Source organism: Ornithorhynchus anatinus, chromosome 14 (genome assembly GCF_004115215.2).
Source record: "Ornithorhynchus anatinus isolate Pmale09 chromosome 14, mOrnAna1.pri.v4, whole genome shotgun sequence".
In the NCBI taxonomy this organism is placed as follows: Eukaryota; Metazoa; Chordata; class Mammalia; order Monotremata; family Ornithorhynchidae; genus Ornithorhynchus; species Ornithorhynchus anatinus.
In genome coordinates, this window is record NC_041741.1 from 52,668,754 (window position 1) to 52,694,237 (window position 25,484).

At 56.3% G+C, this 25,484-nt stretch overlaps 1 protein-coding gene across 1 annotated transcript; it reads right to left on the bottom strand.

The window, feature by feature from the left end:
* Nucleotides 1-3,733: 3,733 nt before the first annotated feature.
* Nucleotides 3,734-24,864, bottom strand: CPT1B (carnitine palmitoyltransferase 1B). Its single transcript, XM_029079369.2, has 19 exons — nucleotides 24,784-24,864; nucleotides 22,803-23,105; nucleotides 19,460-19,599; nucleotides 19,004-19,181; nucleotides 18,408-18,509; nucleotides 17,981-18,118; nucleotides 17,711-17,788; nucleotides 17,126-17,233; nucleotides 16,966-17,050; nucleotides 16,126-16,321; nucleotides 14,946-15,131; nucleotides 13,433-13,538; nucleotides 13,148-13,264; nucleotides 12,571-12,735; nucleotides 11,653-11,787; nucleotides 10,060-10,212; nucleotides 9,174-9,287; nucleotides 8,707-8,799; nucleotides 3,734-4,331 (listed from the first exon to the last, which is right to left on the bottom strand). The coding sequence occupies exons 2-19, from the start codon at nucleotides 22,941-22,943 to the stop codon at nucleotides 4,221-4,223; spliced, it is 2,346 nt and encodes a 781-aa protein (XP_028935202.1). The 5' UTR covers nucleotides 22,944-23,105; nucleotides 24,784-24,864; the 3' UTR covers nucleotides 3,734-4,220.
* Between the last annotated feature and the right edge of the window lie 620 nt (nucleotides 24,865-25,484).

A 25,484-nucleotide genomic window follows, 5' to 3' on the forward strand; every position in this document is an offset into this window, starting at 1 on the left:
GGGGGGAGGGAGGGGGCGGGGCCCAAGGAGTTGGCGGGCGCGGGGGGTCACGTGACCTCGCCTCGCGCCCGCCCGTCGCCCCCTCCCCCCCCCCGCTCTCCCTGAAGGCCTGCGCGCGCGCGCCAGCGACTGAGCTGCTCTAAGATTGCGGCTGCGCCGCATCCATTCGTTCCGTGGTATTTACTGAGCGCTTACTATGTGTGGGGCACTGGACTGAGCGCTTGCAATGGACCAGTCCATTCTTGATTCTATTCGATTCTATTGATTCTGTTTAGTTGCCATCGTTTTTACGAGATGTTCTTCCCCTCGACTCTATTTATCGCCATCGTTCTCGTCTGTCCGTCTCCCCCGATTAGACCGTAAGCCCGTCAAACGGCAGGGACCGTCTCTATCTGTTGCCGACTTGTTCATTCCAAGCGCTTAGTGCAGTGCTCTGCACATAGTAAGCGCTCAATAAATACTATTGAATGAATGAATGAATGAATGAATGAATGAACAAGTCGGCAACAGATAGAGGCGGTCCCTGCCCTTTGACGGGCTTACGGGCTAATCGGGGGAGACGGGCAGGCGAGAACGATGGCGATAAATAGAGTCGAGGGGAAGAACATCGCATTAAAACGATGGCGACTAAATAGAATCAGGGTGATGTACATCTCATTAAACAAAATGAACAGGGTGATAAAGATATGTACAGTCGAGCGGACGAGTTCAGCGCTGTACAGTACAGTACTGGACGGTACGGGATCGTCTGCTTCGATTGAATTGGACCCGTCGGAGAATAATAATGTGGGTATTTGTTAAGCGCTTACTATGTGCGGAGCACTGTTCTCAGCGCTGGGGGAGATACGGGGTCATCGGGTTGTCCCACGTGAGGCTCACGGTCTTCATCCCCATTTGACAGAGGAGGTCACTGAGGCACCGAGAAGTGAAGTGACTTGCCCACGGTCACACAGCTGACAAGGGGCAGAGCCGGGATTCGAACCCGTGACCTCTGACTCCCAAGCCCGGGCTCTTTCCACTGAGCCACGCCGCATCCCTACGTGGACGTCCCTCGGGCACCTCAAACTCAACATGCTCCAATCTGAACTCTTCGTTTTCCCGGACATCCTCTCCTCCTTCTCACCTTCCCAACAGAATTGTCCATACCACCAGTTTGGGTTTTTTTTTTTTATTCGATGGTACTAAGTGCCAAACACTGTATTAAGCACCGGGGAAGATACAAACTAATCGGTCCATGTCCCCCATGGGGCTCACCGTCTTAATCCACATTTTACTGATGAGGTAACCTGAGGCTCAGAGAAGCTAAGTGACTCGCCCGAGGCCACACAGCAGGCATGTGGCAGAGAGGGATTAGAACCCAGGTCCCTCTGTTTCCCAGGCCTCTTGCTCTTTCTTCTAAGCCACGATGCTTCTCTGGTCTCAAAGAAAACTGTCGCCGTTCCAGATAAAGACAGCAGACAAGAAGTCAGTTCCTGACCTCTACACTGTATTGGCTGACATTTTTGAAGTGAGGGACACCATCAGCAGGCCTGGACTCTGGCAGCTGTTAAATGAATTTGGCTGCCCAAAGAGGTTCACCAAGATGCGTAGACAGCTTCACCCCGTGGATGTGGTTCTGGGTACCTGGCAAGACAGTGTGCGACCTATCTTTAGAAATGGCCAATAGAGGAGACGGCTGACATCGATAAGGACCTACATGGAGCTCCAAGTCCTTCTCGGTGGTGAAATGCCGTACAGGGAAAGATAAAATGCAGGAAAACCTCTGGCCTAGCGGAAAGAACATGGGAATGGAAATTAGGCGATTCATGTTCTGGTCCCAGTTTTGCCACTGGATGAAGTCACCTAAATCTCTGTGGGCCTGGAAAACTTCCCATTTAAAGCGGGGATAAAAGGAACTGCTTTCTCTAAACGGTTAGATTGTAATCCTGTTTGGGGCAGGGCCTGTATTAGACCTGATCTGATATCTTCTACCTATCTCAGCATTTAGCTCCTAGTAAACACTAAATAAATACCATCATTAATAAAAGCGTGATTATTCTAAAGGCCTTCCCAGAGCAGGCATCCTTAGAGAGAGAAGGGCAGGGGCAAAGCAGGAGGGAAAGGAATAAGAGCTTAATAAATACCACTAAGGGATAACAAGCCTGGAGGCAGCCCCACACCATACCCCATTTCTTTTACAGTATTTGTTAAGTGCTTACTATGGGCCAGGCATCGTACTAAACATGGGATAGAAACGAGCAAATCATGTTAGACCCTGCCCCTGACCCACATGGGGCTCACAGCCTTAATTCCCATTTTACAGAGGAGGTAACTGAGCCATAGAGAAGTGAAGTGACTGGCTCAAGGTCACATGGCAAACAAGTGTCAGAGCAAGAATTAGAACCCAGATCCTTCTGTCTCTCAGGCCTGTGCTCTATCTGCTAGGCCATGCTGCTTCACAGTGTGTAGGAGAAGCAGCGTGGCTCAGTGGAAAGAGCACGGGCTTTGGAGTCAGGGCTCATGAGTTCGAATCCCAGCTCTGCCACTTGTCGGCTGTGTGACTGTGGGCAAGTCACTTAACTTCTCCGTGCCTCAGTTCCCTCATCTGTAAAATGGGGATTAAGACTGTGAGCCCCACGTGGGACAACCTGATCCCCCTATGTCTACCCCAGCGCTTAGAACAGTGCTCGGCACATAGTAAGCGCTTAACAAATACCAACATTATTATTAGTGTGTTAGCCCATTCCACTACCAGCCCTGGATCCAATTGGCCTTCCACCCCAAGCTGCTTCCTGCCCGCCCCCAAGCTGAGCCCTGTTGCCACGGAGGTTACTAGGGCCAGCTAGTGTCCTTGAGAGAAGCAGCATGGCCTAGTGGATAGAACATGGGCCTGTGTTACCTATCCAGTCAGCCAGTCAGCCAGTCCAAGGAGTAAATTGTTCATTGGCCAGGAAGCCTACTCCGGGCCCCTGCCTTCAGGCTGCAGTCCTGATGGCTCCAGCAGGCTGTCCATGACTCTGGGCTATAGGCAGCTCATATGAACTCTGGTTGCTTCTGGGGGCTGGGGAAGTAGGGGAATGGCCAAATGGGAGGGGCTGGGGTGAAGCAAGATGGGTGGGTTGGGAACCCTTCTGGAAAACCATCCCCCAGAGGCAGCCCTTGGAGCTCCCTGAAGCCCCAGAAAAAGCAAATTCCTCAGGAGTTGCCTGGACTCCCATTTCCTGAACTCCTGGGAGGGGCCGTACTCACTGGCCCTTCCGGAGCAAGAATGAGCCAGCTTGGGGGTGGCTGTGGCCCAGGGAGAGGCATAAAGCACACCCACACCTACTGTTGCTGCTGTTGGCACCACATTCTTCAAGGCTGCAAGTAGCCAGGACGGGGGCCAGTGATACTGTAGCCCACCAGCCCCTTCTTTCTGCCCCCCGGGCTCGCCTGGTTGGCTCCTCAACCGCAGGGTCCCATCCTCTTCTTTGGCTGTTTGCTCCCTCCAATGTTCTGCCCTCAGTAAAGCTCCATCAATAGTGATGATGGTTGCTTGTGGAATGGGGCAGGGGGAGGAAGCAAAGACAGAGGGACTGTGAGAGAGAGAACGGAAGAAAGTGTGTGGGTCAGAGAGAGAGAGCCCACCTCTCCTGTTTCACAGTCACTGGGACCGCGCAGGAGGACATCATAACCCCAGCCCAGAGATGGGCAGCCCCTGGCATGTGAGCACCGTGGCACATGGTTGGACAGTTGGTACACAGAAAATTCAATGTCTGTTTTGAAACACAAATTTATTTAGTGAACTGTGAAGAAGGTCTGTCACACCTCAGACAAACTATACTTATACCCTGCCCTGAGCTCCTGGCTTTGCCCTGTGAGCCCCCCGCCCAGTCCCTCAACCCTCAAAGACTCCCTGATTCAGAGAAAGACTCTCGTGTGGGGCTTTTCTCCCTCTCAGTCAGCACCCGGGCTCCCATTAACTACACAAACCAAGCCTGCTACCTAGTGGGTGGGGCAGAGCTGCCCAAGGATCCATATTGTTTTAATCGACATCTACTGAAAAAGATATAAATGTGTCCTGCCCTTCTCTCTGTGCTCCGGGACAAGCCCAGTGGGGCAAGGGCAGGGGTGGGGGTGGGGGCGGCCCCCAGGCCTCCTTCCCTAATGCTGGCTCCCCTGGGGGCAGAGGTGTGCTCACGGACGGATGGCCTCCCGGGGGACGATTCCCCTCCCTGACTCCATGCAGGGGTGGTTGGAGGTCAGCTGGCCTCCTCTGGCCGTGAACTGGCTCCTTTGGAGATGGGAATTTCAAAGAGGGCAGCGATGTCCAGTAGGGCTTGGCGGATATTCTTCCCAAACCGCTGTGCATTCTGTGGGGAGGGAAGTCAAAGACGAGGAAGTAGGAAGAGGAAGGCAAAGGGAGCAGGGAGAGAGGGGAGGATGGAGAAGAAGGGATAAGGAGGAGGGAGAAGACAGGTCAAGGGAGGAGTTGGGCAGAAAGCCACACTATCAGGAGACCAGCGTCCATCCGGCTCCACTCCTCGGGTGGCCGAAAGGACACGGGAAGGAACTGGTCCCTTGCCCAGGGGCCTCCCCACCAGGGGCCAGCTCTGTGCTTAGGTTACCAACCGTCCCCTGGGCCGCGGTACTGGACAGGACCCAGGTGCAGGGCACCTCTGCCCCTCATGTGGGGCTAGGAGGAACCCCTCTTCACCCTCAACCCCAGTGCTCAAGTCCTAAACTCTGGGAGCTTCAGGCCTCAGGGAGATTGAGGCAGTGGCCCTGTTGCTCAGTTGCTTTGCTCTGCCTCTTTCTTGAAGCATCCGTGCCCCCTGGCCTGAGGTTCCCTGGGGTCCAAGCAGCAGTGGGGCAGGGTCCAGCTGTAGGTCAATCTGACACCCCGTGGTCCGAGTCCAGATCCTCCCGAGTAGCACAGGGCCAACGGGCAGGGGGATGCGGCCCCATCACCGGTCAGCCTCCAGGAGGTCAGTGGGGGCCACGACTCTGACCTGATCTCTAACTACATTCTTCCAAGTGCCAAGTACACTGTAAGCCCGTCAAACGGCAGGGACTGTCTCTATCTGTTGCCGACTTGTTCATTCCAAGCGCTTAGTACAGTGCTCTACACATAGTAAGCGCTCAATAAATACTATTGAATGAATGAATGAATTGTTCTGCACACAGTAGGCATCAAGGGCAGCCTCCTGCACACCATAAGCTCCCACTACAGTGTTCTGGATACAGTAGGTGCCCAGCACAGCACCCTAAACACAGGAGGCATCCAGTACAAAGTTCTGCACATAGTAATAATAATAATTATTGGCATTTGTTAAGCGCTTACTGCGTGCCAAGCACCGTTCTAAGCAGTGGGGTAGATACAGGGTAATCAGGTTGTCCCATGTGGGACTCACACTCTAAATTCCCATTTTACAGATGAGGTAACTGAGGCACAGAGAAGTTAAGTGACTTGCCCAAGGTCATGCAGCAGACAGGTCACGGAGCCGGGATTAGAAACCAAAACATCCTCTGACTCTTAAACCCGTGCTCCTTCCACTAAGGATGGTCACTGAATGCCTACCGAAAGCAAAGCACTGAACTAACAAGCACTTGGAAAATATAACACAAGGTTATATTGTGTTAACACAGAGTTAACACAAGGTTATATAACAAGAAGCACAATTATTATTATTATTAATCCCTGCCCACAAAGAGTTTACCTTCTAACAGAAGAAGCACACATAGAAATATTCACAAACAGTGGAATCAGAATAAATAAATTTGAATGCTTAAGCAAATATATAGACAAGGGCTGAGGATGGGGATAGATAAATAAATAAGTGCTAGAGGTGGCTGAAGACTTGATAAGATTTGGGGTCCTGACAATCAAGGAAGGCTTGTTGGAAGCAGTGGAATTTTAGGAGGGTTTGGAAGATGGGGAAGGCTGCCTTGGAGAATATGGACGGGAAGAGAGTTTCCGTGGTAGCCTCCTAGACATATATTATATATGTGTGTGTATACATATATATATTCATTTATTTATTCAATTAAATGTTCAATTATTTATTTATTTGGACTACTGCAGTTGTAAATATTTTGACATCTGTCTCCACCGTTAGAGTTAAGCTCCTTGTGGGCAGGAAATGTGTTACTTCTTCATTCTGTACTTCCCAAATGCCTAGTGCAGGAACCTGGACCCAAGTAAGTGCTCAATAAATACAAATATTACCAGTACTTCACCTGAGGCTAACAGCAAGTTGTCTTCACTTTATGTGGAGAGAGATGGGCAACTATTGGAGGGTGTTGGGGAGAGGGGAGATGTGTGCCGAACGACTTTTCAGGAAGACGATTTGGGCAGCAGCACGGAGGAGGAACCGAAGGGGAAGAAGCTGTTAGCAGGCTGACCAGTGAGGAGGCCGATACAATCGTGCAATCATGACATGATGAGAGCTCAAGCCAGGGATATTTGGGATTGGAACAGGGGGGAGAGGTCAGGGCTAGAGAGGTTGACTTTGCAGTTATCTGCTGAGAGCTGGTAGCTGAAGCCATGTGGATGAATGAGATCCCCAAAAGAGAGAGTGTAGTAGGAAAAGAGCAAGGGACCCAGTAGAGAACGTCGAGGGGCACCCACAGTGACGGGAATGAGAGGGAAGAGCAGCCAGAGAAGGAAACAGAGAAAGAGTGGCCAGAGAGGAAGGAAAAAAAACAGAACACCAGGTAGGTGAAGTCACGATCTGGGAAGATTCTATGGAGAAAAGGTGGTTGGCGGTGTTAAAGGTGGCCGAGAAGTTGAGGAGGGTTAGCAAAGTGTAGAGCCCATTGTACTTGGCTACAGGGAGATCAACAACGACTTTAGAGAGTGTGGTCTCTGTGGAACAAAGTGCTTAGTACAGAGCTCTGCACACAGGAAGCGCTAAATGCGGGGAAGCAGCATGGTGAAATGGCAGAGAGCCAGACTAGGAGGCAGAGGACCCGGGTTCAAGTCCAAACTGTACTGCTAACCTGCCATGTGCCTTTGAGTGAGTCACTTGACTTCTCTGTACCTCAGTTTCCTCAACTTTAAAATGGGGATAATAATACCTGCTTTTTCTTCCTACCTCACAGGACTATTGTGAGAGCTGAAATGAACTAATTAATGTAAGAGCGATTTGGCAATAAAAGTGCTTTAGAAAACCAAGGCATTAGTACAATTGATTGATTGATTGAATAAAGGGGACAAACAAAAACCTGACTGATGAATCAATCATTAAGAAGAGAGTCAGTGGAGAGGAAGTGAAGGCAGAGGATGTGTGTACAACCCTTGGAGCGATAGGTGGAGGGGGCTGAGGGATCCAGTTTTTTTTCAGACTAGGGGATACTTGAGCCTTTTTGAAGAGAAGGGAAGGAGCCATCTGAGAGAGAGGTTGATGATGGAAGTGAGGGAGGGGACTGGGGAAAGGGAGGGAGGAATTGTTTTAAAGAGATGAGAGGGACAGGTAGAGTGAGTGGAGTTAGACAAAAAGCAGGAAATCTCCTTTGGAGAGACAATACAGGAGAGGGGAATGGGAGAGAGGAGGTGTGGGTAATAATGATAATAATAGTAGTAATAACTGTGGTATTTGTTAAATGCTTACTACGTGCCAAGCATTGTACTAAGCGCTGGGGTGGAAATATGCAAATCGGGTTGGACACAGTCCCTATCTTACATGGGGCTCAGATAAAGTAACTGAGGCGTAGAGAAGTGAAGTGACTTGTCCAAGGTCACTCAGCAGACATGTAGCAGAGTTGGGAAGAGAACGCATGACCTTCTGACTCCCGGGGCCCGAGTTCTATTCACTACGCCATGCTACTAGGTGCAGGAGTGATCTTGGGAAGCTAAGTCTCTTATGTGAAAAGGATAATGCCCACTAACTCCTCTGTGCTCTCCCAAGCATTTAGTGCAGTGCTCTGCACACAGCAGATGCCCAGCAAATAATATTGGTCGGCAGATGGTTTTCATTTTTACTGACAAAGTGATTGGCCAGGTCTTTGGGGGCTAGGGAAAGCACTGATGGGTGCAGTGGGGACTTCAGAAAGCCGTGGGCGTTCTAGGTGTGGGTCACCAGGGGAGAATTGGAAGAATCGGCAAACAGAAAAGAGAGCAGGATTATAAAAGAGAACGAATCTGAAGTGGCCAAGGTCAGCCCAGATGCCTGTATTTCTGCCAGCTGCTTTCGGTTGGGAACGAGGGCGGAAGTGGAGGAAGCAGATCACATGGGTGATCCACGGTGGGGGAGGTGATGGTGCAGGAGTGACGCAGAGTCAGGGAGGGAGAGAGTGCGAGAGAGAGAAGGAAGAGACAGAGAGAGCAGAGTTTGGTGGCAAGGGCAGAGTTGAAGGTCCGGACCTTAGCATCAAGGAAAGGGAGGGTTGGAAGGGAAGGGTGTGGATAGCTTAGGATAGCGTGACTGGGTGCAAAGTTTGGAGGCCATGGAGGGGCAATGAGGGCAAAGTTTGAAGGTTAGGCAGTTTGACGAGGTGGCAGGTAAGACAGTTAAGAGCCAGAGAGCGGCAGCTCAGAGCTGGAGAGGCCTGAGATACAAGGCCCTGGGCACACAGTCAGCCACAGGAGCAACTCCCTATCCACATTAGGCATCTAGCATAGTGCCCCACATACAGTAGGCTTTTGGTAAACCCTGGTGATGAGAGAAACCACACCCTGCTGCTCAAGGGGCTTGGGCCCAAGGCCCGAGTCTCTCCCCGGGCTATGGTCTGGGCACACACTCTCACCGTTTCGGGACTGGAGAACTTGCTGGACACGTGGAAGAAAATGGTTTTCTCCCCAGCAATCATGTACGAAACCCCATAGCCATCATCAGCCACCTGAGGGATAGAGAAGGGAAAGGGTTGGTGCGTGCAAATTGGCCCAGACTAAACTCCTGCCCCAGACTGAACACCATGCCTTGGTCCCAAATGATATCACTCATTAGACCCCTTGATGGGGGGCAGGGGAGGCGAGTGGAGGGGAGCGGCAGGGCGGGGGCCTCTCCAGCCAGCAGGGACAGGAGACCCTGAAAAGAGTCCAAGGCTCTGTGCACTGACCCTCAAGACCCATTGAGGCTCCCCAGTGTCAGGGATTTGGAAGCAGGCAGGGCACATCCAGCCAGATCTGGACACGCCCTTCCCCCAAGCCTCCATTCGTTTTCTCCCCGCCTGGGCTGGACTGGGCTCTTGTGCTGCGATCGAGGCTCACTCACTGGGCCAAAGCCCCCTCCGGCAGCCAGGTGGTTGGGGTACTTCTCCTGGTCGAACATGCGGATTTGTGACTGGGCGATTTGGCTGGTGGAGAGGCGCCAGGGTTCTGACAGCACCTGGAAAACAGAGACCTCAGCGGTGACACCGTCCCCGGGTCCAAACCCCTGGGAGAGACCTCAGTGGTCACACTGTCCCCCAGTCCAAACCCTTAGTAGAGGGAGGCCTCAACAGTCACTCTATCCCCTTGTCTGAACCCCTGGAAAGAGTGAAGCCTCAACAGGTTCACCATCCCCAGGACCGATCCGCTGGGAGATATCTCAGCAGTCACACTGTTCCCCACTGGTCACATTGTTCTCCAGTCTAAAATCTTTTGCAGAGACTTCAGCGGTCATACTGTCCCTCAGTCCACACCAGTGGGAGAGATGGCAGCGGTCATACTGTCCCCCAGTCTTAATCCTTTAGAGAGGCCTCAGAGGTCACACAGTCCCCCCCGGTCTGAACCCTTTGGAGAGAGAGGTCTCGGCAGTCACAGCGTCCCCGGGCCCAAATCCCTGGAAAAGACCACAGGGGTCACGCTGCCTCCCAGTCTGACCCCTAGAACTCTCTCTGCTGGGTGGGGCAGGGCTTCTAAGCCCCAAATAAGTAGGGGAAAGGCAAGGAGATGGGATTGCTGTTGACCTGTGCCCCTGGGAGCCATAAGCTCACCTCAGCTTTTCCATCCAGAGGACAGCACCTCTGACTTTAAATTGGAAGTGCTCTTCACATCCTCAGAGGAGAGATGTTAAGGAACACTTCAAGGGAGGAGGCTCAGGACTAGGGAAGAGGAGAGGGGAGCAGAAAGATCTAGTGCACTGGTTTCCACTGCAGTTTCTCAACCATCTTGCTCACCTGGGCTAAGAATGGAGAATCCACGCCCAGGTATCTGGAGACCACATAGAGACAGAAGAGGTGGCGGTCAATCCCAGATCCAGTCATTGCCAAACGGTACATGTTCTGGTGTTTCTCCGCAGCTTTCCGGAAGAGTTCCTGTCGTTTTGGTTTCTGCAGAGGCCAGGAAGTAGGGGCAGAGAAGAGGTTAGACTGTAAACCTGTCAAAGGGAAGGGCCTGTCTCTATCTGTTGCCGATTTGCACATTCCAAGCGCTTAGTACAGTCCTCTGCACATAGTAAGTGCTCAATAAATACTATTGAATGAATGAAAGGTTGCATTAGTTGCCCATTCATCACCTCATCAATCAGAAATTTCTCACCTTCAGCTTTAAGGCACTTGATTAGATTTTCCCTACCACCAAACCTTGCTCATCTCCTTCTTCAACCCAGCCCAGTTCTCTGACACCAATCTACTCACTGGGCCGCACTGTCATCTGTCTCACCACCGGCCTTTACTCAAGTTCTCCATCCTGTCTGGAACATCCTTCCACTTCACATTTGACAGAACACCACCTCTCCCGGTCTTCAAAGCCCTACTAAAATCAAATCTCCTCCAGGAAGTCTTCTCTGACTAGTCTCTCATCTCCTCACCCTAAACTGCCTCCTTTCTGTGTTATGTATTAATTCCTAATATTAATAATAACAACAACAATAATAATAGTATTTGTTAAGAATTCACTCCATGCCATGCCCTATTTAAGCACTGGAGAAGATAAAGGATAATCAGGTGAGAGACAATCCCTGACTCATATGGGGCTCATGTCCTAAGAAACAGGTATTTAATCCCCATTTTACAGATGAGGAAACTGGGGCACAGAGAAGCTAAGTGGTTTGCCCAAGATCACACAGCAGAAAAGTGGCAGAGTCAGGATTAGAACCCAGGCCCTCTGACTCCCACGTTGTGCTCTTTACCCTAGGCCACATTGATTATTAGGAGTACCAACCCTCCAAACTCTTAGGCCCTCATTTCCTCTCACATCAGACCCCAACAGTACATATCCTGATACTCTGTTGCTTCCCTTACCTATAATTTATTTTAGCATCTGTCTCCCCCTCTAGACTGTAAGCTCCTTGAAGGCCAGAGATCATGTCTACAAATTCTCTTGTACCCTCTCAAGCGCTTAGTACTGTTCTCTGCACACTGTAAGTGCTCAATAAATACTATTGATTGGTTGATAGAAAGCGACAGGAATGGCCTGTGCCTCTTTTCCCTCTTGAAAGTCAGGGCCTGGCCTGCTGGGGCAAGTGTGTGCCCTGCTGTGAGAGCCCCTGGAGGTGGTCCTGGGGGATCCAAGAGGCTCGGGAGGATTTCTGTAGGGTGTCCATTCCACTGGGCCGCCCTCCTGGTTGGCCACACCATGGCTGTCAGCAAGGGAGCCCAGTCAGAGTGGAGATGGGGGCTTGGGTAAGGGTTGGGGGTGTCAAAAGGGTCAAGAGACACAGTACCACTGTTTTTGTTGGGGACTGGTATGGGAAGGGGTGGTGCCCAGTCTGATGCCCACTGAGGAGTGGGTAAGAAGAAAGGAAGGAGGCAGGATCTGGGGTGACTCACGTCAGATGTTGGGTCCATCATGGCCCGCACAAATGCAGTTGACTCACTGGTGCAAGATCGCACAGTCTCGGTCCTGCCATCTCGAAACATGCGAGTCATGGAGGCTTCATATGTCAGGCAGAGCTTACCCTTGTCCTGAAGGGAGAATAATAATAATAATAATAATGACAATGGTATTTGTTAAGCGCTTACTATGTGCCGAGCATTGTTCTAAGTGCTGGGGTAGATACAAGGTAATCAGGTTGTCTCAGGTAAGGCTCACAGTCTTAATCCCCATTTTGCAGATGAGGTGACTGAGGCATAGAGAAGTTACGTGGCTTGCCCAAGGTCACACAGCAGACTAGTGGCAGAGCCGGGGTTAGAACACATGTCCTCTGACTCCCAAGCCCGTCCTCTTTCCACTGAGCCACGCCAGTCAAAGGGGGAAAGAGTTGGGGAAGGGGCAGAACTGGGGAAGGAGAGAAGAGGCAGAGTTGGGAAAGAGAGGAGGGGCAGAGTTGGGGAGGAGAGGAAGGGCAGAGTTGGGAATGAGTGGAGGAGGAAGAATAGAGTGAGGGTGTTGAGGAGATGGGCAGACCCTGGCTTTGCCCTCTGCTGAGTACCAAAGACCCAAGCTTTAGGATGCTGGGTGTATTAGATCTTTCCCCCAGAGTCTCGGGGGATAGATGGGAGGAGAGTAGAGGTCAGTGGAGGAAAGGGGACGGGAGGAGGGAAAGGAGAAGGAGGAAGTGGAAGGAAAGAGGGCTCTAACCCTGTGTGTAGACTGGAGGAGGGGAGAGGATGGCCAGGGAAAAACGGGAAGAGGAGGGGAGGGAAGGGATAGAAAGAGCAGGGGAGGGAAAGGTTGGCATGGAATGGGGGCGGGGAGGAGACGGAAGGAGAGGGGAAGAAAGGAAGGGAAGAAAGGAGGGCTCTAACGCGGAAGTGGGCCAGTTGCAGCGCAATCTGCACGAAGGCGTCAGGACTGGTCCGGCATTTCTTGATGAGGCCTTTCCCGAAGGCCATGAACTGGAAGCAGTACAACTCCACGTCGTCCGCCAGGGCCTTAGCCACCTGATAGGAGCTGTCGATGACCTTTTGGCACTGTGGGGGGTGGGTGGGAGAAGGTGGGGGTGAGGAAGAGCAGTGTCAGTAGAGAGGGGGTAGGATGGTACCCTTTGCCACCTGCCCGGAAGGTCGTGCTGGTGGAGGGAGGAGAGGGGGCGGTGGTGTCTTTCCCACCCAGGCCCATCTTCCTTCAGCTCCCTGATGGGAATGACCCTTGCTCTGCCCCCCAGGGTCCCAAATCCACCGTGGTCGCCGGCCTGGCCCTCCATGCGCTCCCCCCTCAGTTTGTGTTCCTCCCCCTCTCTCTTCTCCAGCCTGCCCTGAACCACCCCTCCCTCTCCCACTCTGGCTGGCTCCTTTGGGAGACAATTAAAATTGCCCTAAGCTGGGGTTACTCTGACTCGGCTCCCCATCTCTACCCCTTTCCTGCCCTTGGGCTCCCTCTTACCTCCTCAGGGATGTCCCACTGCAACCTCTGGGGTGGTGCCAGGCCGTAGTTGGGCTTGCCCTGGCAGTGCCCGGTCTCGGTGTAGCCCAGATGGAAAGCATCCGTTGCCAGTGTGAACTGAGTTGGGGAAAATAGGGGCTGGTCTGCAAGTGACTGCAGAAACTGCTCAGGGGCACAGAACCCCAACTGGGGCAGGCTTCCCCTGCCTCCTTGCACCCCTTGCTATGGGCACTCCAAACCCTCCCTCCCCCTCCACAGATCCCAGAGGGCCTGGACCCCAGGTACCTCCCAGAGGTGCCCCATGATGGGGGCATCAGCCCACGCGTGCTCAGTGTTGAGACCCAGCTTGCCATTTTGGAAGGCGATCAAAGTGAAGGATTTATCAAACCACCTGCGAGAGTGGGAGACAGAGAGGGGCCGAGTGAGTGGTGGGAGGGGCAGGGGGCCAGGCTATGGGACACAGGCACCCCCAGCTGAAGTCTGGGAAGGGAGGGAGGGAGGGAGGAAGGAAGAGAGGGCCCTGGTAGGGTCAGGGCTGGGCAATTCGGGGACGGGAGAGAAAAGGTAGGAGAGGGGCTGGGCAGGTTGAAGAGAGTGGGCAAAGGCCTGTAGGTGGAGCCATGTTGGGACTGGGATCCAGTTACAATAATAATAATACTAATAATGATGATGGTATTTCTTAAGTGCTTACTATGTGCTAAGCACCGTTCTAAGCACTGGGGTAGAAACAGGGTAATCAGATTGTCCCACGTGGGGCTCACAGTTTTAACCCCCATTTTACAGATGAGGTAACTGAGGCACAGAGAATTTAAGTGACTTGACTCCAAGTGACCCAGCTGATAAGGGGCGGAGTCGGGATTAGAACCCACGACCTCTGACTCCCAAGCCGGTGCTCTTTCCACTAAGCCACGCTGCTTCTCTATGTCAGGGTCAGGTGGAATGTGAGGCAGACTGGGTCGATGAGGGTCAGGTTAAGGGTCGGGTTGGGTCAGGGCCAGGCTGCGTTCTGATGCGGGTCGGGCCGGGGAGGGATGCGAGTCAGGATCGGGGTGTGTTGGGGTCGGGTCGGATGTGAGTCAGGGTTCGGTCGTGTCGGGCTCAGGTCTGAGTCAGATGTAAGTCGAGTGGGGGTTGAGTGTGGTTCAAAGATGGGCCAGCATCAGTTCGGGTTCAGATATGGTTGGGGGGTTGGGTCTGATTCAGAAGTGTCACTGGGTTAGAATCCAATATGGGCCGGAGGTGGGGTGAGGCTGAATGTGGACGGGGGGGGGGGGTCTCATATATGTACATATCCTTATACTCTGCCATTTCCTTTATATGTAATTTATGTTAATGTCTGTCATCCTCCACTAGATTGTGCATTCCTGAAGGGCAGGGATTGTGTCTACCCTCCCAAGCGCTTAGTACAGTCTTTACACACAGTAAGCGGTCAGTAAGTACCACTGATTGACTGAGATTGATTGAGATGGTTTGGGGCCAGGTGAGGGTCTGGGTCGGGTTGTGTCAGGGTCAGGTCCGAGTCAGATATGAGACGGAGGGTGGTAGGTATGGGTCGGGGATGGGTCAAGGTCGGGTCGGGGTCAGATATGAATTGGGGTCAGGCCAGGGTCGCGTGTGGGTCGGCAATAGGTTGGGGTCAGACGTGGGCCTGTTCGGAGTCAAATACGGGTTGGATTGGGGTTGGGTGTGGGACAGGGTCAGGTCATGGCAGGGTAAGACGGGGGGCTGATGTGGGTTATGTTGAGGTTGGACGAGTCAGTCAGGATCGGGTTGGGGTTGGGAGGGAGAGAGGAGGCACCTGTTGTAGCAGTTGCCGTGCAGCAGGGCTTTGCCATAAAGGCTAAGGCTGGCCTCGTCGTCAGGATCGTAGTGGTGTGTCTCCTCGTCCAGAGCCACGAAGAAGGCGGCGCGCTCGATAGCCTCCAAGGAGGCCTTGTTCCTTCCCGAGCCGAAGAAGGTCTGGCGAGCCTCGGCCCACTGCACCCTGGGGACACGGGGTCACTGGCTAGAGGGGAGAGGGGCTCTCTGGGGTCGGCCACTGGGCGGGGAGCCTAGGTGGGGTAGGGGGTTCCCCGGGGTCATTGGATCCACAGAAGGGGGCAGTCTCCCCACCCCCAGTCTGAGCTGAGGACCCAGTGGGTGCAGGGGGACGGCAGGTGGGGGAAATGGCAGCCAGCCACCTGCCACTTCCAAGCAGCCAGACTTAGACCCTGGGACACTTAACTCTCCACGGCAGGTTGGGCATCTCCAGGGTTTCTGAAAGGATGGGTTCCGGGCTACCCCACTCCTTCCCCAACTGGGGTCCCTCAGGCCGGGCTCAGGGAGAGCCTCGCCTGGGGCTGGGGACTTGGAGGGGAAGGGGCACTGGCATCAGGTTGGGCCAGTTCCTGGAATGGGACAGACACTCTCGTCGATTCAGGACTTTCAAACAGCAGCTGCCGAGCGGAGTGTGGCTGTTGTGGGCGGACGGTTCAGCCTACCACGGGCAGGGGTTGGGGTGGGAGGTGTCCACAGTTGGGATGGGATAGGCTTTCCCCAACTGTGCTGGGGAATGAATGTCACCGACTGACTGCTTGATTGATTGAGTGTGGGGGCCCAGGCTGGGGGAGGCACAGGTTGAGCGGAGGTTGATTTGGGGGTCTGGATTTTGATGCTGTGTAGGGCTGTAGACTGGGATCCCATAAGAGGCACGATGGGGAGCGAGAGGAGCCATGCTCTCTGGACTCTCGTAGGCCCATCTGTCCCCCAGAAGGCCCCAGAACGGAGGGAGCAGAGCCTCCCTTGGCTGGGCCTGAGATAAGCACCCGTCACGTAGCCTCCCCCAGACCCTTCCGGCAAGGCCAGGGAGCCCAGATCATCGAGGCATCGGACGTTCCTTTGCATGCATATGTGCTCTCTCTCTCTCCTCCCCGCTACCCAGCAGGCCGATGCAGGGGTCCCTCTCAGTGGCCTGGGGCAGCTCTCGCCCAGCACTGTACCTGCCCCCAGCCGTCAGGGCGGCTAGCTTCTCCTCGCCCGGCTGGGGTGAGGAGGAGTCATCCAGAATCCTCTGGAACTGCAGCTCCAGGTCCCGTGGCTTGAGCAGCTGGGAGCCCTGGTACAGCCAGACCTTGTAGAAGCGACCCTTGTGGTAGGCTGCCACGTGCCTGCTCTCCAGGAGGTGCTGTAGCACATCTGAGGGGGAAGGGGGATGGGGCCGGGGGGCAGGAGGGGCGGTCACCACCAGAGGAGTGGGGGTCAGGACCCGGAAGTTGGGACCAGCGGAGGAGGGGGTCGCTGCCCGGGAGGAAGGAGGGCCCACTATGCGGGGACTGGAGGAGAGCCGGCTATTGGCGGCCGTTGCTGCCTTGGGAGAAGACGGTGCGTGTGGGTGACAGTGGGGTAGACTGGAATGGGAGGGGCGATGATGGCGCCAGAGAGTGGAGCCCAGCCAGGAGCTCAGGACAATGAAGCCTCCTGGAGGCTTCTCTCCATCCACTCAACCTCTATGTCTCTTTCTTCCTCTACGCACCTCGTTGCTCCCTAACTCTCCCATCCTTCCACATCCCTCCTCGCTCCCTCCACTCCCCACACTTCAACCCCTCCCTGGACCCATGTCCTCCCATTCTGTCCTTCCCCGCTCTGCTCTGCTTTGCTCCATGCCACCTCAGCAGCTTTCTTTAGTCATCTCCAGCTAGACTCATTCATTCATTCATTCATTCCCGGATGAGGGCGTCAGGGCAGAGCAGGGGTCTCAGAGATCTACGGAGAGAAGGCTTGTGAAGGCTGGCCCTCGCCCCCGAAGGTCTGGGGGCCAGTGCCTCGGACCCAGGTGGTACCTGTCTCCTTGCCCGGGATGCGGGTGGTGTTGAACATCCTCTCCATCTGATAGGAGCACATGGGCACGATGCCGAGGGCCATTATCTGTGGAGGCGGCCCCGATCAGAGAGAGCGTGGGCTGCCCCCCGCCGCCCTGCCCCTGGGTCGGCCCACACTCACGGGTCTGATCTCCTCACGATCGAGTTTGCGGCGATACATGATCATGGCATGCACGATGTTTCCCAGCCGGGCTGCCTGCACGTTGCTGTGGTTGGTCAGAACCAAGTCCTACAGCACAGACGGATAGGCACAAGAAAGGAGGCCGGCATGATGGCGGAGAGAGTTAGGGGCACAGGAAACGAGGTTGGTGGGGCGGGGGCGTGGGAAAGGGGCCGGCATGGCAGAGGGGAGGGACAGAGGCATAAGGAATAGGGTCAGTATGGGGCGGGGGGGAGGGGCTCATGGAAAGGGGCTGGTGTGGTGTGGGGAGGGTTAAGAGCCCAGGGAACAGGGTTGACGTGGCAGAAATCTGCCCATGATCCTGATAAAGGGGATCCCACCTCTGACTTCCCCTGTTGGGGTCCCGTCCCTCCACCCCCATTTTCCACTACTTCAGGTTTTCGAGGAACTCCAAGCCTCCTGTAGATTCTAGGACTCCTCTGCCCTCCCCTCCCCCATCCCCTTCCGTGGCAGGCCTACCTCTCCCCATGGCCTCTGGCCCCCCAAGGCCTCCCCTCTCCCCCCTCCCATGCCGTTGCCTCTCACCATGGCGTAATAGTTGCTGTTGACCATGATGGGGTTCCGACTGCGCAGGTAGATGTACTCCTCCCACCAGTCGCTCACCTGGGGACCGGGAGACTTTCAGTGGGCGGGCGGAGGACGGGGTGCGCGGGAGATGGGGTTCCCCGGATAGGAACGCAGCGAGAGGCATCGGGGGAGCGGGAGGGCGGCGGGAGTCCCCCCTGCAGGGACGGGGCTGGGGGGAGTGGGCTCGGGGAGGGATGGGGAGGAGAAAGTAGGGGATCTGTCGCTCACATAGTTGGTGGCCCACCAGGACTTGAGCACGAGGTACTTCTGCAGCCGCGGGGCCGTCTTCTCCTGGAAGTCCTTGGCCAGCTTTTCCATGCGCTTGTACTGCTCGTTGTCCAGCAGGGGCCGCACCGACTCCAAGTACTGCCCGGCAGGTCAGTGGTCAAGGCCGGACAGGGGAGAGGTCACCCCCCCCCCCACACACACCCCCCCGACCTCCTGCCCCCTGCTCACACCCAGCTCTGGACAGAGCTCTCTGTCTCCCCCGCTAGTCTGGAAGCTCCTCGTGAGCGGGGAATGTCCCCGCCAACTCTCCTGTATCGTACTCTCCCAAGCGCTTAGAACAGCGCTCTGCACCCAGTAAGCGCTCAGTAAATGCCACTGATCGAGAGGGAAAACGGTCCCCTCAGTCAGTCCTGCTTGCACCCCTCACCCGCTGGATGGTAGCCCCCACTCTGGGCACGGGCAGCTTGGGCAGAGATGTCTGGAAGCTGTAGAGCATGGGCCGGCGGCTGGACAGGAGCTTGACGCAGATCTGTGGGCGGGGGCGGAAGGAGAGTGAGGATGAGGAGCTCCGGCGGCGTGGGGGTCAGAGGGGAGGGGTCGGAGGAGGCCCAGGACAGGAGAGGGCACCCCGCAGTGGGCTGAAGTCAACTGGGCGGGCAGCCTCCTTCGGGTCTCTCTTCTCCCACCCCGGGCCAGTTCTGGGACGAGAAGGGGCAAGGAGGGAGAGAAGGGCAAAGAGGGAGAGAAGGGCAAAGAGGGGGAGGGGGAGGAGGGAAATCCAGCTGGAGGGGAGGGGAGGGGAGAACCCGAGTGCTCAAATCTCCTCCCAGTTCATCTCCCCCCAGGATTCGCGGAGTCCCCGGAGGGTGGGGTGGGGGAAGGGGACGCCCTTCCACTCTCCTGTTCCCCCGGAGGTGGAGGTCGTAGGGAAGGCCAGCCTCGGGGGGCCGGACGCCTGGAGCGCGTCTGTCGCCCTCGCCCCCTCCTTCCTTCCCTCCCTCCATCTCCCTGACCCCCACTCACGGCCCAAATCTTGGTGACCCGGCTCGTGCAGCCGTGCATTTCAAATATCCAGCCGTGGTAGGACAGCAGCAGCTTGAGCGTCTGGCGGAAGAAGAAGATGCCTGCCATCCAGACGCCCGTGGAGAAGATGCCCACGCTGATCAGCGTCCGGGTCTGCGGGGTCAGGTAGCGGCTGCACCTGCCTCCAGGAGAGAGGGGAGGAGGTGGCCATCAGCCGTTTGGAAAATGATCTGCCCGCCCTCAGCCTCCTGAGCTCTCAGTCTCCATCTGCCTTGGGACTTCTAGCCCACACCTTCCCATGCCCTGATCACCCAAGCCCCTGCCCTCCCATGCCCACATCCTCTCGTGGTCCGGGTTTCCTGTGCCCCTGCCCTCCCACGCCCACATCCCCCCACGCCCCGGGCTTCTCGAGCCCCTGACCTCCCAAGCCTGTGGATGGGGTCCATTCCCACTCACCCCTCCGGGATGTAGTTACGGATGCAGCAGACCATCCCCATGGAGATGTCCACGTTGCAGTAGGAAGATCCCATTGTTGTCATGACTACAACAAGCCAGCTGGTGGGGCTGCCGGGGTACACACCCCTCAGGATGCCATTCTGAGGGGACAGGAGTAGGTCAGACTCTAGTACCAGAAAGAAATAACCAGGTCCAGACTAGGGGGGTTTGTTAAGTGCTTACTATGTGCCACATGGGCTCGCAGTCTTAATCCCCATTTTACAGATCCCCATTTTACAGAGAAGTTAAGCGACTTGCCCAAGGTCACGCAGCAGACGCGAGTCAAAGCCAGGATTAGCACTCAGGACGGTTCTTACTCCCAGGTCTGTATTCTATCTATTAGGCCATGCTGCTTCTCCTTTTTCTTACAGGGTAAAGGCGTCCATCTGCCCTCTGACAGCTCCCTCTTTTCAAACCCCACATTCTGCCTGTTGCCAACTCTGCTGATTTTTCCTTCACAGTTCCTAGATCCACCCCTTCCACTTTTCCCAAGCAGCCAGTGTGCTGGCCCAGGCTCCGATCATATCCCTCTCCAATCCATTCTTCACTCTCCGGTCCAGATCACGTCTCTAAAACACCATTCTGCGTACGTCTCTCCATTCACCAGAAACTCATCTTTCTCTTCCACTCCATCCCGGTTCGCACTTTCCGCTCCTACTCGCTCTATCTCATTCTTGCCTCTCTCACCACGGACCTATTGTTCAAGTCCTCACTCTTGCCTGGAACTTCCTCCCCAAATCCATCAAACCAGAGCCTTTGCAGCGCGGCTCAGTGGAAAGAGCACGGGCTTTGGAGTCAGAGGTCATGAGTTCGAATGTCAGCTCTACCACTTGTCAGCTGTGTGACTGTGGGCAAGTCACTTAACTTCTCTGTGCCTCAGTTACCTCATCTGTAAAATGGGGATTAAGATTGTGAGCCTCACATGGGACAACCTGATGACCCTCCATTCAATATATCTACCCCAGCGCTTAGAACAGTGCTCGGCACATAGTAAGCGCTTAACAAATACCAACATTATTATCTTCCAAGCCTCTTAAAAAGCTAACTCCTCCAGAAAGCTTTCCCTGAGGCATTTCCACCTTTTTTTTAAAAAGCCGATCACTGTACTCAAAGGTTGGGAGAGTCCGATACAATACAGTTAGTAGACATGATCCCAGCCCGAAGGAGCTTGTCTAGGCAGGGAGACAGACATTAAAATCCATTTCAGAGAGGGGAAATGGTAGGGTAAAAGATGCACATGAGTGCTATGGGGCTGAGGGTGGGGTGAACATCAAGTGCTTAAGAGAGACAGGTACAGGTGAATAGGTGAAACAGAAAGGAGAGGGGTTAGGGGAGATGAGGGCTAAGGGGAAGGCCTTATGGAGGAGATGTGACTTTAGGAGAGCTTTGAAGGTGGAGAGAGAAGAGGTCTGTCATATAGCAAGGGGAGGGAGTTCCAGGCCAGAGGGAGGATGGTGCAAGGGGTCAGCTGTGAGATAGAGGAGATCGAGGTATGGTGAGCAGGTTGGCTTTAGAGGAGTGAAGTGTGGGGCCTTGGTTGTAATAAAAGATAAGCGAGGTAAGGTAGCTAACAGTGTATCGACTCACAGCAACCTTTAGCATTTATGTAAAAATTAGATCACATTAAATTTCAGTTATTCATCCATTTATCTCCCTCTACCCCAGCTATAACACACTAGTATCTTTGTTCCTTCTCATGCTCCCGCTATTTGTAAATACCGGGGTCAGCTCTCCCCTTCTCTGATCTCCTACTCCAATCTGGCCCACATACTTTGCTCCTCTAGTGCCAACCTACTCACTGTACCTTGATCTCATTCTATCTCACCGCAGAGCCCTTGCCTAAATCCTTCTTTTGGCCTGGAACGCCCTCCCCTTTCATATATGAAAAGCCACTACTTTCCACCTCCAAAGCCCTTTTTAACATCACAACTCCCGCAAGAGGCCTTCCCCAACTAAGCCCTCATTGCCCCTACTCCCTCTCTCTTCTGTATCACTTATGCACTTGGATCTGTACTCTTTAACCACTTGATATTCACCCTACCCTCAGCTCCACAGCACTCACGTCCTTATCCGTAAGTTATTTTAATGTCTATCTCCCTCTCTACGCGGTAAGCTTCTTTTTTCTGGTATCTCTCAAGCACTTACTATGTCCCAGGGACTGTATTAAGCACTGGGGTAAATACAAGTTGGACTGGAGACAGTCCCTGTTCCATATGGGGCTCACAGTCATAATCCACATTTTACAGATAAGGTAACTGAAGCACAGAATAGCCAAGTGATCTTCCCAAGGTCACACAGCAGACAAGTGGTGCTGGCATTAGAAACCAGGTCCTCTGATTCCCAGGCCTGTGCTCTTGCCCCAAGGCCACACTGCTTCTCTGACAGCAACTTGCGGACAAGGAATGTGTCTACCTACTCTGTTGTAGTGTACTTTCCCAAGTGCTTAGTACAGTGCTCTGCACACCATAAACACTCAGTACCACTGAATGCCTCTTCCCCACAGGTGGGGGCTGGCATCAATGGACCGACCAACTGGGCGAGAGGAAGTGGCCCCTTTCCCCAGTTGACTCTAAGACCACCCATCATGGTCTTGGAGCCACCACGATGGACAGTCAGACAGAGAGGCAGGTGTGGATTTTGAGGAAGAAGTTAGGGAGTGAGAAGCAGTGTGGTCTAGTGGATAGGGCAGAGGTCTGAAGGAGTCAGAAGGACCTGGGTTCTAATCCTGGCTCCGCTACTTGCCCGCTGTGTGACCTTGGGCAAGTCATTTAGCTTCTCTGTGCCTCAGTTACCTCATCTTTAAATGGGGATTGAGATCGTAAGATTGTGACCTTGGGCAAGTCACTTCCTTCTCTGTGCCTCAGTTACCTCATCTGTAAAACGGGGATTGAGACTGTGAGCCCCACAAGGAACGGGGAGTTCGTCTAACTCGATTTGCTTGTACCCACCCCAGCACTTAGTACAGTCCCTGGCACCGTAACAAGCGCTTAACAAATACCACCATTACTATTATTATTGTGACCGATGGGGGACACGGTCCGTGTCCAGCATAATTACCTTGCATTAATGCTTAGTTCGGTGTCTGGCACGTTACAAGTACCATTTATTTTTAAAAGGGGTATGAGACGGTTACCGGGGGAGTTCCTATCTTCAGCTTCTCCGGCAGGGATCGGCAGTGCCACTGGGGTTGAGAGAGCAGAGGGTAGAGGAGGGGAGAACGAGAGACCAGAGAGGTCTGCATCCCCAGTGAAGGCTCGTTGGGGCGACAGCCGGCCGAGTCTGGACTCCCCAACCGGACCCCTACCTTCAGGCGGATGAGGCGCTTCTTCCAGGAGTTGAGGCCTGACTGGTAGATGTGCTTCAAGGCCTCGCGGCTGAGGTGAAAGTCCACTCCATCCGGGGTCACCGTGAACTGGAAGGCCACGGCCTGGTGTGCTTCCGCCATCTTGAGCGGCAGCGCCGGCCTCGGAGAAGGCGGGACTAGGAGTCACTTTCTGTTCGGCGCCCACTCCCGCACGTCCCCGGTCAGGCCGCAGGTCCCGGCGGGGTTCAGAAGGGTTCCTGACGGGGCCGGCGACGGGCCGGCGACGGGCCGGGGCCGGGGGCCCTGCACCAAGAACCAGGCGTCAGGCTGGGGGCTGCTTAAAGGGGAGGGGCGGAATGCTGCACTGCCCCCCCCCCCCCCCCCCCGCCCCACCCCCGGCCCCAGTCTTCCCTCCAGCTCACTGTCCCCGGGCAGCGGGTGATGAGGGGTGAGAAAGGAGGGGATCCCGTCCAGCGGCGCCCATGCCCATCGGGTCGAAGGTGGACGAGCCGGGGGAGGGGCGGCTCATTCCGCCCAGAGGGGCAGGCGCTGGCCCAAGTGAAAGGAGACGGGGCAGATCGTCGCCGGCTCCTCCCCGGCCGGACCGGGGGTTCCCTCCTCCGGACCCGGTTCGGCCCTTGGCCAGCCCCTGGGACCTACAGGGGACAGTTTATCCCCCCTGAGGTCCAGCGCCCGGCTCTGGCCAACCCCCGCGCCGCCCGGGAGGTTCCCCTTGTCTCCACACTCTGCCCCCCCTCGCCCCCGGCCGGTCTCCCCACGTCCTGGGCAGCCCCCCGGAGCCCCCCCCCCCCGCACCCCTCCCCCCGTCGCGGTCACCGGCGGGCGAGGACGGAGCGGTGGCCGTTATGGGCGGGGGGCGCCTCGTGGGTCCCGCTGGGAGCCCGGGGGGGGGGGGGGGGGACGGCCGGGGGTCGCCCCGCCTGGGTTGGGCTCTCCGGGCCCTCAACCCCCCCGCCCCATGGCCGCGGGACTGTCCGCCGGCCCCGCTCTCCGACAACCGCCGCCCAACCCTCGCGACCCCCGACCTCAACCGCCAAATTCCGGGGGCCCCGGGGCTGCTAGGGGGCTGGGGGGGGGTGGGGCTGGGGGAGCACCCTGTTCGGCTGGAGGGGGCCGAATCCGGGGTCCGGGGTCCGGGGCCGGCTGACCCCGGGGGCGGAGCCGGCCCGGCCACCTGTTCTCACAGCGCCGGATCGCCGGGCTCCAGGGGGTTGATTTGCATCTGCTTTGCATACCAACTGTCACCCCCCGCCACCCCCGACCCCGAAGCTCAAGCGGTGAAGCGGCGGGGCGGGGGGCGGGGCCGGGCGGGGGTCTCTTCCCCGCCTCACCCGACGCGTCAGGCCGAAGGGCTCCAGCGGCTGAGGGAGGGGCCGGGCGCCCCGCGGGTCGGGGGCGGGGACGAGGACGGGGCACGGCGGGGGAGGGGGGCGGGTGGACAAGACAGGGGTGCTGGGGTGCTCGGGGAGGGGACGGTCCTGGGGGTGCTCGGCGCGGGGGCGCGGGGCGGGAGCACGGGAGGAGAATGGGGGGGGGGGGAGGGAGCGAGCACGGGAGGGGAGTTGGGGGTGGGAGGCGGTGGGGCCGGGAGCCCGCGGCGGTGGATGGACGTGGGGGGTAGGAGGCGGCGGCGGACGGCGGGAAGCTGGGGAGGAAAGTCGCCCCGATCCCAAGTGGGGTGGGAGCGAGGGAGGAGGGCTGGGGGCCCGCGGGCTGGGAGGCCCCGGGGGGGACGGGGAAAGCTGAAGTGGAGGCGCATGGACGGGCGCGGAGAGCAGAGTTGGGGGGTGCGGGACCGGCGACCCGGCTGGGGAGACAGGTGGGGGGGGGGGCGGAGCTGGGGAGGAGAGTTTGGGGGGCGCGGGGAGCGTGAGCGGGGGGGGGGGAGTGATCTGGGGGAGCTCACGAGCCCGGGGGTGGTAAGGGGCGGGCCGATCGGGGGCGCGGACCCCTCACTCACGGCTGGAGGCGGCTTCGGGTCCAGGGAGGAGGGGGCGGCTGTGGCCGGTGCCCCGCGTCCTTCAGGCCCAGCGGCCCGGCCCGGGATGTCTCGGCGGATTCCCAAATTGGGAGTGAGAAACCAGAGGCGGGGGCGGGGCCCGAGCCCCCTCCCCCTGCCCTCCTCATCGCCCCCGCCCCGTCCCGCCGGCTCTCCGGCCTGCCCCGCCGAGGGCTGGGGCCTGAAGGTTGCCCGAAGGTCCCGGTGGTCTCACGTGGGGCGGGGGGCGGTGTTGCGGGAGGAAGAGCTAAAAATACCAGATCTGGGGGAAAGGGCAGTAGAAGGAGGAGGGGCGGTAAAGTGAGGCAGTGCCAACGGCAGATCCCCCCCCCCCCCACAAAAAAGAGGGCGAGACCTTCGGGGACTCGGCTGGGGACCAAGCTTTGCCTAAGAGTAAGTGGGTCTGGGGGGCAGGCCCCGCCCGGCCGGCCGGTTCAGAGGCGCGGCTGCCCTTTTTCCCTCCTCTCACTCCTAACCCCTAGCTCGCTGGCATCGGGGACCCGGGAAAGAATGACGGTCCAAGAGCGGGCAGGGCTCGGGGCAGCGTGGGATTCGAGCGGACGACGGAGAGGAGGGAGGGGATGTGGGAGGAGCGGGAGACGGGGCGCGGAGGGACGCACACAGCTCAGGAAACATTCAGATTTATTGGTCGAAAGGTTCGG